At 40.4% G+C, this 13,065-nt stretch overlaps 1 protein-coding gene across 1 annotated transcript in view; it reads right to left on the bottom strand.

Moving 5' to 3' along the window:
• The window catches only part of DGKH (diacylglycerol kinase eta), an 800,492-nt gene that overhangs the window by 236,629 nt on the left and 550,798 nt on the right, over window positions 1–13,065 (bottom strand). Inside the window, 1 exon segment of the mRNA XM_053705494.1 lies at window positions 6,279–6,378. Coding sequence (XP_053561469.1) covers window positions 6,279–6,378 — 100 coding nt within the window.

Here is a 13,065-nt window from a genome sequence, read left to right as displayed (position 1 = left end):
CCCATCCCTTGTTCTCTTAATGGAACAGGATGAATCACTCCCATTTTTAACAGGTCTTCTACACAATGTAAGAACGCCTGTCTTTTTATGTGGTCTGACGACAACTGAGACCTGTGGAACCTCCCCCTTGGGGGAAGTCCCTTGAATTCCAGAAGATAACCCTGGGAGACTATTTCTAGCGCCCAAGGATCCAGAACATCTCTTGCCCAAGCCTGAGCAAAGAGAGAGAGTCTGCCCCCCACCCGATCCGGTCCCGGATCGGGGGCCAATATTTCATGCTGTCTTGGTAGCAGTGACAGGTTTCTTGGCCTGCTTTCCCTTGTTCCAGCCTTGCATTGGTCTCCAAGCTGGCTTGGCTTGAGAAGTATTACCCTCTTGCTTAGAGGACGTAGCACTTTGGGCTGGTCCGTTTTTACGAAAGGGACGAAAATTAGGTCTATTTTTTGCCTTGAAAGGCCTATCCTGAGGAAGGGCGTGGCCCTTACCCCCAGTGATATCAGAGATAATCTCTTTCAAGTCAGGGCCAAACAGCGTTTTCCCCTTGAAAGGAATGTTTAGTAACTTGTTCTTGGAAGACGCATCAGCCGACCAAGATTTCAACCAAAGCGCTCTGCGCGCCACAATAGCAAACCCAGAATTCTTAGCCGCTAACCTAGCCACTTGCAAAGTGGCGTCTAGAGTGAAAGAATTAGCCAATTTGAGAGCATTGATTCTGTCCATAATCTCCTCATAAGGAGGAGAATCACTATCGAGCACCTTAATCAGTTCATCAAACCAGAAATATGCAGCTGTAGTGACAGGGACAATGCATGAAATGGGTTGTAGAAGGTAACCCTGCTGAACAAACATCTTTTTAAGCAAACCTTCTAATTTTTTATCCATAGGATCTTTGAAAGCACAACTATCCTCTATGGGTATAGTGGTGCGTTTGTTTAAAGTAGAAACCGCTCCCTCGACCTTGGGGACTGACTGCCATAAGTCCTTTCTGGGGTCGACCATAGGAAACAATTTTTTAAATATGGGGGGAGGGACGAAAGGAATACCGGGCCTTTCCCATTCTTTATTAACAATGTCCGCCACCCGCTTGGGTATAGGAAAAGCTTCTGGGAGCCCCGGCACCTCTAGGAACTTGTCCATTTTACATAGTTTCTCTGGAATGACCAACTTTTCACAATCATCCAGAGTGGATAATACCTCCTTAAGCAAAATGCGGAGATGTTCCAACTTAAATTTAAATGTAATCACATCAGATTCAGCCTGATGAGAAATGTTCCCTGAATCAGTAATTTCTCCCTCAGACAAAACCTCCCTGGCCCCCTCAAATTGGATTAGGGGCCCTTCAGAGATATTAATATCAGCGTCGTCATGCTCTTCAGTAACTAAAACAGAGCAGCCACGCTTACGCTGACAAGGGTTCATTTTGGCTAAAATGTTTTTGACAGAATTATCCATTACAGCCGTTAATTGTTGCATAGTAAGGAGTATTGGCGCGCTAGATGTACTAGGGGCCTCCTGAGTGGGCAAGACTCGTGTAGACGAAGGAGGGAATGATGCAGTACCATGCTTACTCCCCTCACTTGAGGAATCATCTTGGGCATCATTGTCATTATCACATAAATCACATTTATTTAAATGAATAGGAATTCTGGCTTCCCCACATTCAGAACACAGTCTATCTGGTAGTTCAGACATGTTAAACAGGCATAAACTTGATAAGAAAGTACAAAAAAACGTTTTAAAATAAAACCGTTACTGTCACTTTAAATTTTAAACTGAACACACTTTGTTACTGCAATTGCGAAAAAACATGAAGGAATTGTTCAAAAATCACCAAATTTTCACCACAGTGTCTTAAAGCCTTAAAAATATTGCACACCAAATTTGGAAGCTTTAACTCTTAAAATAACGGAACCGGAGCCGTTATAAGCTTTAACCCCTTTACAGTCCCTGGTATCTGCTTTGCTGAGACCCAACCAAGCCCAAAGGGGAATACGATACCAAATGACGCCTTCAGAAAGTCTTTTCTAAGTATCAGAGCTCCTCTCACATGCGACTGCATGCCATGCCTCTCAAAAACAAGTGCGCCACACCGGCGCGAAAATGAGACTCTGCTTATGCTTTGGGAAAGCCCCTAAGAAATAAGGTGTCTAATACAGTGCCTGCCGATATTATTATATCAAAATACCCAGATAAAATGATTCCTCAAGGCTAAATATGTGCTAATAATGAATCGATTTAGCCCAGAAAAGTCTACAGTCTAAATAAGCCCTTGTAAAGCCCTTATTTACGATCGTAATAAATATGGCTTACCGGATCCCATAGGGAAAATGACAGCTTCCAGCATTACATCGTCTTGTTAGAATGTGTCATACCTCAAGCAGCAAGAGACTGCACACTGTTCCCCCAACTGAAGTTAATTGCTCTCAACAGTCCTGTGTGGAACAGCCATGGATTTTAGTTACGGTTGCTAAAATCATTTTCCTCATACAAACAGAAATCTTCATCTCTTTTCTGTTTCTGAGTAAATAGTACATACCAGCACTATTTCAAAATAACAAACTCTTGATTGAATAATAAAAAACTACAGTTAAACACTAAAAAACTCTAAGCCATCTCCGTGGAGATGTTGCCTGTACAACGGCAAAGAGAATGACTGGGGTAGGCGGAGCCTAGGAGGGATCATGTGACCAGCTTTGCTGGGCTCTTTGCCATTTCCTGTTGGGGAAGAGAATATCCCACAAGTAAGGATGACGCCGTGGACCGGACACACCTATGTTGGAGAAATGAGGCTCTGCCTATGATTAGGGAAAGCCCCTAAAGAATAAGGTGTCTAAAACAGTGCCTGCCGATATTATTTTACCAAAATACCCAGATTAAATGATTCCTCAAGGCTAAATATGTGTAATATATGAATCGATTTAGCCCAGAAAATGTCTACAGTCTTAATAAGCCCTTGTGAAGCCCTTATTTACTGTCTGAATAAAAATGGCTTACCGGATCCCATAGGGAAAATGACAGCTTCCAGCATTACATCGTCTTGTTAGAATGTGTCATACCTCAAGCAGCAAAAGACTGCTCACTGTTCCCCCAACTGAAGTTAATTCCTCTCAACAGTCCTGTGTGGAACAGCCATGGATTTTAGTAACGGTTGCTAAAATCATTTTCCTCTTACAAACAGAAATCTTCATCTCTTTTCTGTTTCAGAGTAAATAGTACATACCAGCACTATTTTAAAATAACAAACTCTTGATTGAATAATAAAAACTACAGTTAAACACTAAAAAACTCTAAGCCATCTCCGTGGAGATGTTGCCTGTACAACGGCAAAGAGAATGACTTGGGTAGGCGGAGCCTAGGAGGGATCATGTGACCAGCTTTGCTGGGCTCTTTGCCATTTCCTGTTGGGGAAGAGAATATCCCACAAGTAAGGATGACGCCGTGGACCGGACACACCTATGTTGGAGAAAATATATAAGCTCCGAAACATAGTCTCGGACATATTGAGGGAACATCGCCCCGACCAGAGACATCCTTCTTTGTTTTTGTTCTTTTTTTTTTTTTTTTTTAATATAAACTTCCATAGGAAGATTCCTTCAATCGTGACCATGAAAATCACTAGTACCAGAATCCCAGAGGCAAAAAGTCTTCCCAAGAAGAGATACTACACAAACTCAAGCTCTAGAATTAAAAAGAAAATAAAACCTATCACAATCGGATTTAAAAAAAAAATCCCGTCATGTGACACAATTTCTCAAGAGCTCAGAACTGGGAATCTGATAAAAAACAAAGAAATAACAAATATAGAGACGATAAGGAATAGGATCACCATCCCTCCAGTCGTCTAAACAAGCTCGCTATCTGATTCAGACTGAGATTCAGCTGACGGATCAGGGAACTGGGAATCTTCAACATCGCCAAAACCTCTCTCAGAAGTACACACAGGTGAGCCATTCTAAATCTAAAAGCAAAATTCGCCTTCGTCAGAGTATCTGGGGGCTCAGACTCTGGAGGCAGCACCTCTGAAGCCTCAGAAGACACCGCTTCCCCAGAAGACTGATCGGACACCATCATCCTCTTACATACTGGACCTTGGGTAGGAACACACGGATTAAGTCTTCTCTTGCACGTGGCAGGAAGATGCAAATGCACTAACGCCAGAGATATGGCCATGTAAAACCGTGCAGTAACCTCTGGTGGAAAGAGACCTCCTTTAGGAGAAGAGGTAACTGTATTCGGGACAACTGCCAGTGTAGGAACAGTAGATTCTAGGGAAAAAACCTCACGGGATGCAGAATCCTCAGAGGCGGATGGCTCAGCACTCTCTAAGTTCCCAATATTGGAAGAGAACACCCTATGGCGGCATATGGAACATAATTGAGAGGGCTGGGTTACCCTGGCCTCCCCACAATATACACAGGTATAAAAATCTGAATTAGAAGAACCCCCCTAGAACATATCAGAATCCTCCATAACTTGACTACTTAATTTATGGACAAAAACAACTGGCACCATACACCCTCAATGACTGGGACACTCACCACCTCCTATGACCAAGACAGGTAGAGAAACAGATCCTCTCCGCAGGAGATACGGAAATGTGAAAAACAAAAAAAGTGACCACATCTGGTCACGTGGTGCAACGTGCAAGATTACTCCCGCTAAGGAAAAGCGTGCCAGTGTAATAAAACTGTGCAGCAGGAAAATTAACCTGTACGTTCCGTAATAGCCTAGGAACCCCAAAGCATCTAAACGTCTGTTACACCTAAGCAGTCAGAATCCCATAACAAACATGAATAAAGTCCCCACTGTTTTATAATCCCCCTCAGGAGATATTAACCCTTGATTCCATAAAGATAAAGGAGTCCCACTGAGATACTGTTCTCTTGTTTTACGTTAATCTGCAAGTAAAAATTAAAACGATCTTACCGGAGTCTATGCCGTGGAACAGCAACACGGTCCTTCAAGTTTGACAGACTGTAGCAGCGCTTCTGACATGGACTTAAGTACAGAAAAGCAGGTAGCGAAACTCGTCAACGCTGATTGCGCAAGGAGCTGTTAATATGAGTCAGTATGGTTTCGCAGAAAGACTCTCCCTGCATCTCCGGACTCTAACTTTCATCAATGCTCTCACTGAGAGGCTGACAAGACTACTAAAAACTCCAGTCCCATCTCTAAGAGTACTACCCTCCATAAGGAACTACTCCGTAATTCTTCCGACACTTCTCTGCCAACCTCCTGTGACAAAAGGTAAAGAATGACTGGGGGATGAGGGTAGTGGGGGAGGTATTTGAGCCTTTGGCTGGGGTGTCTTTGCCTCCTCTTGGTGGCCAGGTTCTGTATTCCCAAAAGTAATGAATGCAGCTGTGAACTCTCCCTGTATTTAGAAGGAAATATATATACATACATACTTACAATGAGTTTCCCCTTAATGTGTTCCTAATGACTTGTTATAGTAGCTGCAGATTATGCACTGTTTAGGTTTATTTCGTATATGAAATAGATGTGTCAGCTGTGTATAGCCTTAATCCCTTTTTCTCAAGAAAAGGCCCAAATAAATTGGCTGAGCTTACTAAAATAGCACACATATATTATCTCTCTATACACAATGGCCAATACTTAGAGCAATTGAAAAGGAAAATGTTATAACCTATTTCTTTCACACACACCCCATACACACACTGGGAACTTGAGCTACTTATAAACAATTTTATAGACTCCAGCAGGTAAAATGAATCATTGGGTGCACATAGAAGCAGAGAAAAAAAATCAGTACAATGTCCCTTTAAAATGTGAAAAGACTGTTGAGTTAGGCATTTCTAAATAAAATGATCTCAAATGGATACTGAAATTAGCAGGAAGTGCGTTGTGCATGCCTCAGGATTTGTTGCTCACTGCGTGATGAGCATAACTTCAGCTATACTAGTACACAAACATATGAATCAACAAGCATTAAAAAACATTTGTTTATATTCCAGATATTGTTTCTTATTTTATAGCATTTTATTTACACAAACAGGAGACCAAAATTAAGTTACATTAGACAATCTAAAAAAATCCTAATCTATTATGTCCATTCAAAAATCTCCTCCTGCATATTGGGAAAGAATTTAGAATTTAATTTCACAAACTAAAAAGAAAAAAAAATAAGGTTTAAATTAAATATGTTAGACGAGATGATAAAAAAAAACAGAAATGTGCCCACTGCAAACATAAAAAATAAACAAATAAATAATAACCTTAGCCATACAAGAAATAGCCTTTTATATTGAAAACCATACTTTTAGAGCCATAGCTTCAGCATCTTCTGTATTCTCCACTGGTTTTTCGTATGCTTTTCCAACTTTTGCCACAAAGTCCTTGACTGTCTCACATAAAACCCTTAAAAAAATAAATAAAAAAAAATGGTTATTATATAATTAACGGAAAAAAAGGAACAGAATAAAATAAAAGACAGGCAATTGACATTTTTTGCAATTAGTTATTACAAATAATTTGCAAAACAATTATTCTTTTTTGTAAATAAGTACTTAATCGCTGTATGAAATTTTAATTGCTAAAAACATTCTACAAACTTTTTTCAAAATTAATTTTTTAAGTTTTTACACATTAAAAATAGTTCCCCCCAAACAAACATACAATTTTGCATATACAAGTTAATATTTATAATGCCATAGGAGCTAAATATTTTATAGCAATCAGAGATCAAACCAGAAAAGCTCAAGCTATTTTTGATGATAATATGTTAATAACCAAACCCAAAGGTTCTAAGGGATGTACAATAATGTAAACGCTTACAGAACATTCTCCAAGAGGTATCTGTATACTGAATATCCTCAACCTGATCAGCAATTTAGCAGTATCTCTCCAATGATCATTATTCTACTTTACTGTATCTAAAAGAGAACATTTATAAAATGTTTTTTTTTCTATGCAAATTAAAACCTTTTATTTATTTTGCTATACTTTTTATAAAGGTTTGTATCTGACCACCATACGTGGCGATCAACCGATTGGTTGTGTACACATTAATTTTGTGTTTGTTTCAATATCAATCTAATCATCTTCTATGCAACCTTTTTATATGGTATACTATTTTTATAAGTTTAACTACTGCTCTTTTATAATATACAATTAATTTAATGTGTCCTTGGCATGTTATATCTTTCTCCATGCAGAGGCAAAATCCTAATTTATGCTTACCTGATAAATTAATTTCTTTCATAGTGTGGGAGTCCACGATCCATTACTCACGGGAATTACTCTTCCTGGCTACTAGGAGGAGGCAAAAATTCCCAAACCCCAAGTGAAAAAACTATCAGAAAAAATAACAGTGAGGGGTCTCGAGGACTCTCACCACGATAAAATAAATTAATTTATCATTAGATACGTATAAATTATGTTTTCTTTCATACAGGTGGTAAGACTTGTTGATTCATTACTCCTGAGAAACTAATACCCATGTGAAGTCCATGTGTAATGAGTGCGAGACAAGCATGACATTTAGAAAAATCTAACATACAATACTAAAACAAACAGAGAATACTGCCTTAGGGATTTCCCACCAAAAGCTGCTTTGGAAAAGTAACGTTTAAAAAAAGATAATTTATGTAAGAACTTACCTGATAAATTCATTTCTTTCATATTAGCAAGAGTCCATGAGCTAGTGATGTATGGGATATACATTCCTACCAGGAGGGGCAAAGTTTCCCAAACCTTAAAATGCCTATAAATACACCCCTCACCACACCCACAATTCAATTTAACGAATAGCCAAGAAGTGGGGTGATAAAAAAGGAGCGAAAGCATGAAAAAAATAAGGAATTGGAATAATTGTGCTTATACAAAAAATCATAACCACCACAAAAAAGGGTGGGCCTCATGGACTCTTGCTAATATGAAAAAAAATAATTTATCAGGTAAGTTCTTACATAAATTATGTTTTCTTTCATGTAATTAGCAAGAGTCCATGAGCTAGTGACGTATGGGATAATAAATACCCAAGATGTGGAACTTCCACGCAAGAGTCACTAGAGAGGGAGGGATAAAATAAAGACAGCCAATTCCGCTGAAAAATTAATCCACTACCCAAATCAAAAAAGTTTCAATTTTTATAATGAAAAAAACTGAAAATATAAGCAGAAGAATCAAACTGAAACAGCTGCCTGAAGTACCATTCTACCAAAACTGCTTCTAAGAAGAGAAAACATCAAAATGGTAAAACATAGTAAAAGTATGCAAAGAAGACCAAGTCATTGCTTTGCAAATCTGATCAACAGAAACTTCATTCTTAAAAAGCCCAGGAAGTAGAAACATACCTAGTAGAATGAGCCATAATCCTCCGAGGCGGGAATCCACCCGACTCCAAATAAGCATGATGAATCAAAAGTGAAAGCAAGATGCCAAATAAATGGCAGAAGCCTTTTGAACTTCCTAACACCAGAAAAGATAACAAATAGACTAGAAGACTATCTGAAATCTGAATAGCTTCAACATAAGATTTCAAAACTCTTACCATATCCAAAGAATGTAAGAATCTTACCAAAGAAGTCTTAGTAAAAGACAATAATTCCTCCCTAATGTTGATAGAAATCACAACTTTAGGTAAAAATTGAAATGAGGATAGCAAAAACCACCTTATCCTGATGAAAAAATCAGAAAAAGGAGACTCACAAGAAAGAACAGATAATTAAAAATTGTTCTAGCTGAAGAGATGTCTAAAAAGAACAATACTTTCCATGAAAGTAAATAATGTCTAGAGAAAACATATGCTCAAATAGAAGAGCCTGTAAAGCCTTTAGAACCAAATTAAAACTTCAAGGAGGAGAAACTGGCTTAATGACAGGTTTGATAAGAACCAAAGCATGAACAAAATAATGAATAACAGGAAGGAACACTGCCTTACCCTGATGAAAAATCAGAAAAGGAGATCCACAAGAAAGAGCAGAAAACTCAGAAACTCTTCTAGCAGAAGAGATAACCAAAAGGAACAATACTTTCCAATAAAGTAATTTAATGTCCAGAGAACGCAAAGGTTCAAACGGAGGAGCCTGTAAAGCCCTCAGTACCAAATTGAGACTCCAAGGAGGAGATATTGACTTAATGACAGGCTTGATACAAACCAAAGCCTGTACAAAACAATGAATATCAGAATGAATAGCAATCTTTCTGTGAAAAAGAACAGAAAGAGCAGAGATTTGTCCTTTCAAATAACTTGTAGACAAAACCAACCTGAAAAATAAAAATAAATCTTTCTAGAGACAGATTTACAAACCTGTAACATAGTATTAATCACTGAGTCAGAGAATCCTCTATGACTAAGAATCAAACGTTCAATCTCCATATCTTCAAATTAAATGATTTGAGATCCTGATGGAAAAAACACAATTTATGCTTACCTGATAAATTTATTTCTCTTGTGGTGTATCCAGTCCACGGATCATCCATTACTTGTGGGATATTCTCATTCCCAACAGGAAGTTGCAAGAGGACACCCACAGCAGAGCTGTAATATAGCTCCTCCCCTAACTGTCATATCCAGTCATTCGACCGAAAACAAGCCGAGAAAGGAGGAACCATAGGGTGCAGTGGTTACTGTAGTTTAAATTTAAAAATTACCTGCCTTAAAATGACAGGGCGGGCCGTGGACTGGATACACCACAAGAGAAATAAATTTATCAGGTAAGCATAAATTGTGTTTTCTCTTTTAAGGTGTATCCAGTCCACGGATCATCCATTACTTGTGGGATACCAATACCAAAGCTAAAGTACACGGATGAAGGGAGGGACAAGGCAGGAACTTAAATTGAAGGAACCACTGCCCGTAAAACCTTTCTCCCAAATATAGCCTCCGAAGAAGCAAAAGTATCAAATTTGTAAAGTTTTGAAAAAATATGAAGCGAAAACCAAGTCGTCGCCTTGCAAATCTGATCAAAAGAAGCCTAATTTTTAAAGGCCCAAGTGGAAGCCACAGCTCTAGTGGAATGAGCTGTAATCCTTTCAGGAGGCTGCTGTCCAGCAGTCTCATAGGCTAAGCGGATTAAGCTTCTTAGTCAAAAAGAAAAAGAGGTTGCCGAAGCTTTTTGACCTCTCCTCTGTCCAGAGTAGACAACAAACAAAGCAGATGTTTGACGAAAATCTTTAGTAGCTTGTAAGTAAAACTTTAAAGCACGGACCACGTCCAGATTGTGTAACACAAGGATGGAACAACAATCTCTTGATTGATATTCTTGTTAGATACCACCTTAGGTAAGAACCCAGGTTTGGTACGCAGGACTACCTTATCCGTATGAAAAATCAGATAAGGAGAATCACATTGTAAGGCAGATAGCTCAGAGACTCTACGAGCCGAGGAAATAGCTACCAAAAAAAGAACTTTCCAAGATAAAAGCTTGATATCTATGGAATGAAGAGGTTCAAACGGAACTCCTTGAAGAACCTTAAGAACCAAGTTTAAGCTCCATGGTGGAGCAACAGGTTTAAACACAGGCTTGATTCAAACTAAAGCCTGACAAAATGCCTGGAACATCTGCCAGACCCTTAACTAGCTGACAATCCTTTTTCCAAACCTTCTTGGAGAAAAGATAATATCCTAGCAATCCTGACCTTACTCCATGAGTAACCCTTGGATTCACACCAATAAAGATATCTACGCCATACCTTATGGTAAATTTTCCTGGTGACAGGCTTTCGTGCCTGTCTTAAGGTATCAATAACTGACTCGGAGAAGCCACGCTTTGATAAAATCAAGCGTTCAATCTCCAGGCAGTCAGCCTCAGAGAAATTAGATTTGGATGGTTGAAAGGACCCTGAAGTAGAAGGTCCTGTTTCAGAGGCAGAGACCATGGTGGAAAGGATGACATGTCCACTAGATCTGCATACCAGGTCCTGCGTGGCCACGCAGGTGCTATCAGAATCACAGATGCTGTCTCCTGCTTGATCTTGGCAATCAGTCGAGGGAGCAGAGGAAACGGTGGAAACACATAAGCCAGGTTGAAAGACCAGGGCGCTGCTAGAGCATCTATCAGTGTCGCCTTGGGATCCCTGGACCTGGATCCGTAACACGGAAGCTTGGCGTTCTGGCGAGACGCCATGAGATCCAGTTCTGGTTTGCCCCAACGATGAATCAGTTGTGCAAATACCTCCGGATAGAGTTCCCACTCTCCCGGATGAAAAGTCTGACGACTTAGAAAATCCGCCTCCCAGTGCTCTACACCTGGGATATGGATAGCTGATAGGTGGCAAGAGTGAATCTCTGCCCAGCGAATTATTTTTGAAACTTCTAACATCTCTAGGGAACTTCTCGTTCCCCCTTGATGGTTGAAAGGTTGAAGCTACAGTCGTGATGTTGTCCGACTGAAATCTGATGTACCTCAGAGTTGCTAACTGAGGCCAAGCCTGAAGAGCCTTGAATATCGCTCTTAGTTCCAGAATATTTAATGGAAGGAGAGACTCCTCCTGAGTCCACGATCCCTGAGCCTTCAGGGAGTTCCAGACTTAACCCCAACCTAGAAGGCTGGCACCTGTCGTAACAATTGTCCAATCTGGCCTGCGAAAGGTCATACCTTTGGACAGATGGACCCGAGATAGCCACCAGAGAAGAGAATCCCTGGTCTCTTGGTCCAGATTCAGTTGAGGGGACAAATCTGTGTAATCCCCGTTCCACTGACTGAGCATGCATAGTTGCAGCGGTCTGAGATGTAAGCGTGCAAACGGCACTATGTCCATTGCCGCTACCATTAAGCCGATTACTTCCATACACTGAACCACCGAAGGGCGCGGAATGGAATGAAGAACCCGGAAGGAATTTAGAAGCTTTGATAACCTGGACTCCGTCAGGTGAATTTTCATTTCTACAGAATCTATCAGAGTCCCTAGAAAGGAAACTCTTGTGAGTGGGGATAGAGAACTCTTTTCCTCGTTCACTTTCCACCCATGCGACCACAGAAATGCCAGTACTACATCCGAATGAGACTTGGCAATTTGGAAGTTTGACGCCTGTATCAGGATGTCGTCTAAATAAGGGGCTACTGCTATGAGCCGCGGCCTTAGGACCGCCATAAGCGACCCTAGAACCTTTGTAAAGATTCTTGGGGCTGTAGCTAATCCCAAGGGAAGAGCTACAACTGGTAATGCCTGTCTTGAAAGGCAAACCTGAGAAACCGATGATGATCTTTGTGTATCGGAATGTGAAGATAAGCATCCTTTAGATCCACTGTAGTCATATATTTACCCTCCTGGATCAGTGGTAGGATGGTACGAATAGTTTCCATCTTGAACAACGGAACTTTGAGGAATTTGTTTAAGATCTTTAGATCCAAAATTGGTCTGAAGGTTCCCTCTTTTTTGGGAACCACAAACAGATTTGAGTAAAAACCCTGTCCCTGTTCCTCCTTTGGAACTGGATGGATCACTCCCATAACTAGGAGGTCTCGTACACAGTGTAAGAATGCCTCTCTCTTTATCTGGTGTGCAGATAATTGTGAAAGGTGAAATCTCCCTTTTGGGGGGGAAGCTTTGAAGTCCAGAAGATATCCCTGGGATATAATTTCCAACGCCCAGGGATCCTGAACATCTCTTGCCCACGCCTGGGCAAAGAGTGAAAGTCTGCCCCCTACTAGATCCGTTCCCGGATAGGGGGCCGTTCCTTCATGCTGTCTTAGAGGCAGCAGCAGGCTTTTTTACCTGCTTACCTTTTTTCCAGGTCAGGTTTGGTCTCCAGACCGTCTTGGATTGAGCAAAAGTTCCCTCTTGTTTATTATTAGAGGAAGTTGATGCCGCACCTGCCTTGAAGTTTTGAAAGGCACGAAAATTAGACTGTTTGGTCCTAGATTTGGACCTGTCCTTAGGAAGGGCATGACCTTTTCCTCCAGTGATATCAGCAATAATCTCCTTCAACCAGGCCCAAATAGGGTCTGCCCCTTGAAGGGAATGTTAAGTAGCTTAGATTTTGAAGTCACGTCAGCTGACCATGATCTAAGCCATAGCGCTCTGCGCGCCTGTATAGCAAAACCAGAATTCTTAGCCGTTAGTTTAGTCAAATGAACAATGGCATCAGAATAAAAGAAT

Source organism: Bombina bombina, chromosome 3 (assembly GCF_027579735.1).
Source record: "Bombina bombina isolate aBomBom1 chromosome 3, aBomBom1.pri, whole genome shotgun sequence".
Lineage (NCBI taxonomy): Eukaryota > Metazoa > Chordata > Amphibia > Anura > Bombinatoridae > Bombina > Bombina bombina.
The sequence above is the reverse complement of the archived record's forward strand: the minus strand, read 5'-3'. Positions and strand labels throughout refer to the sequence as shown.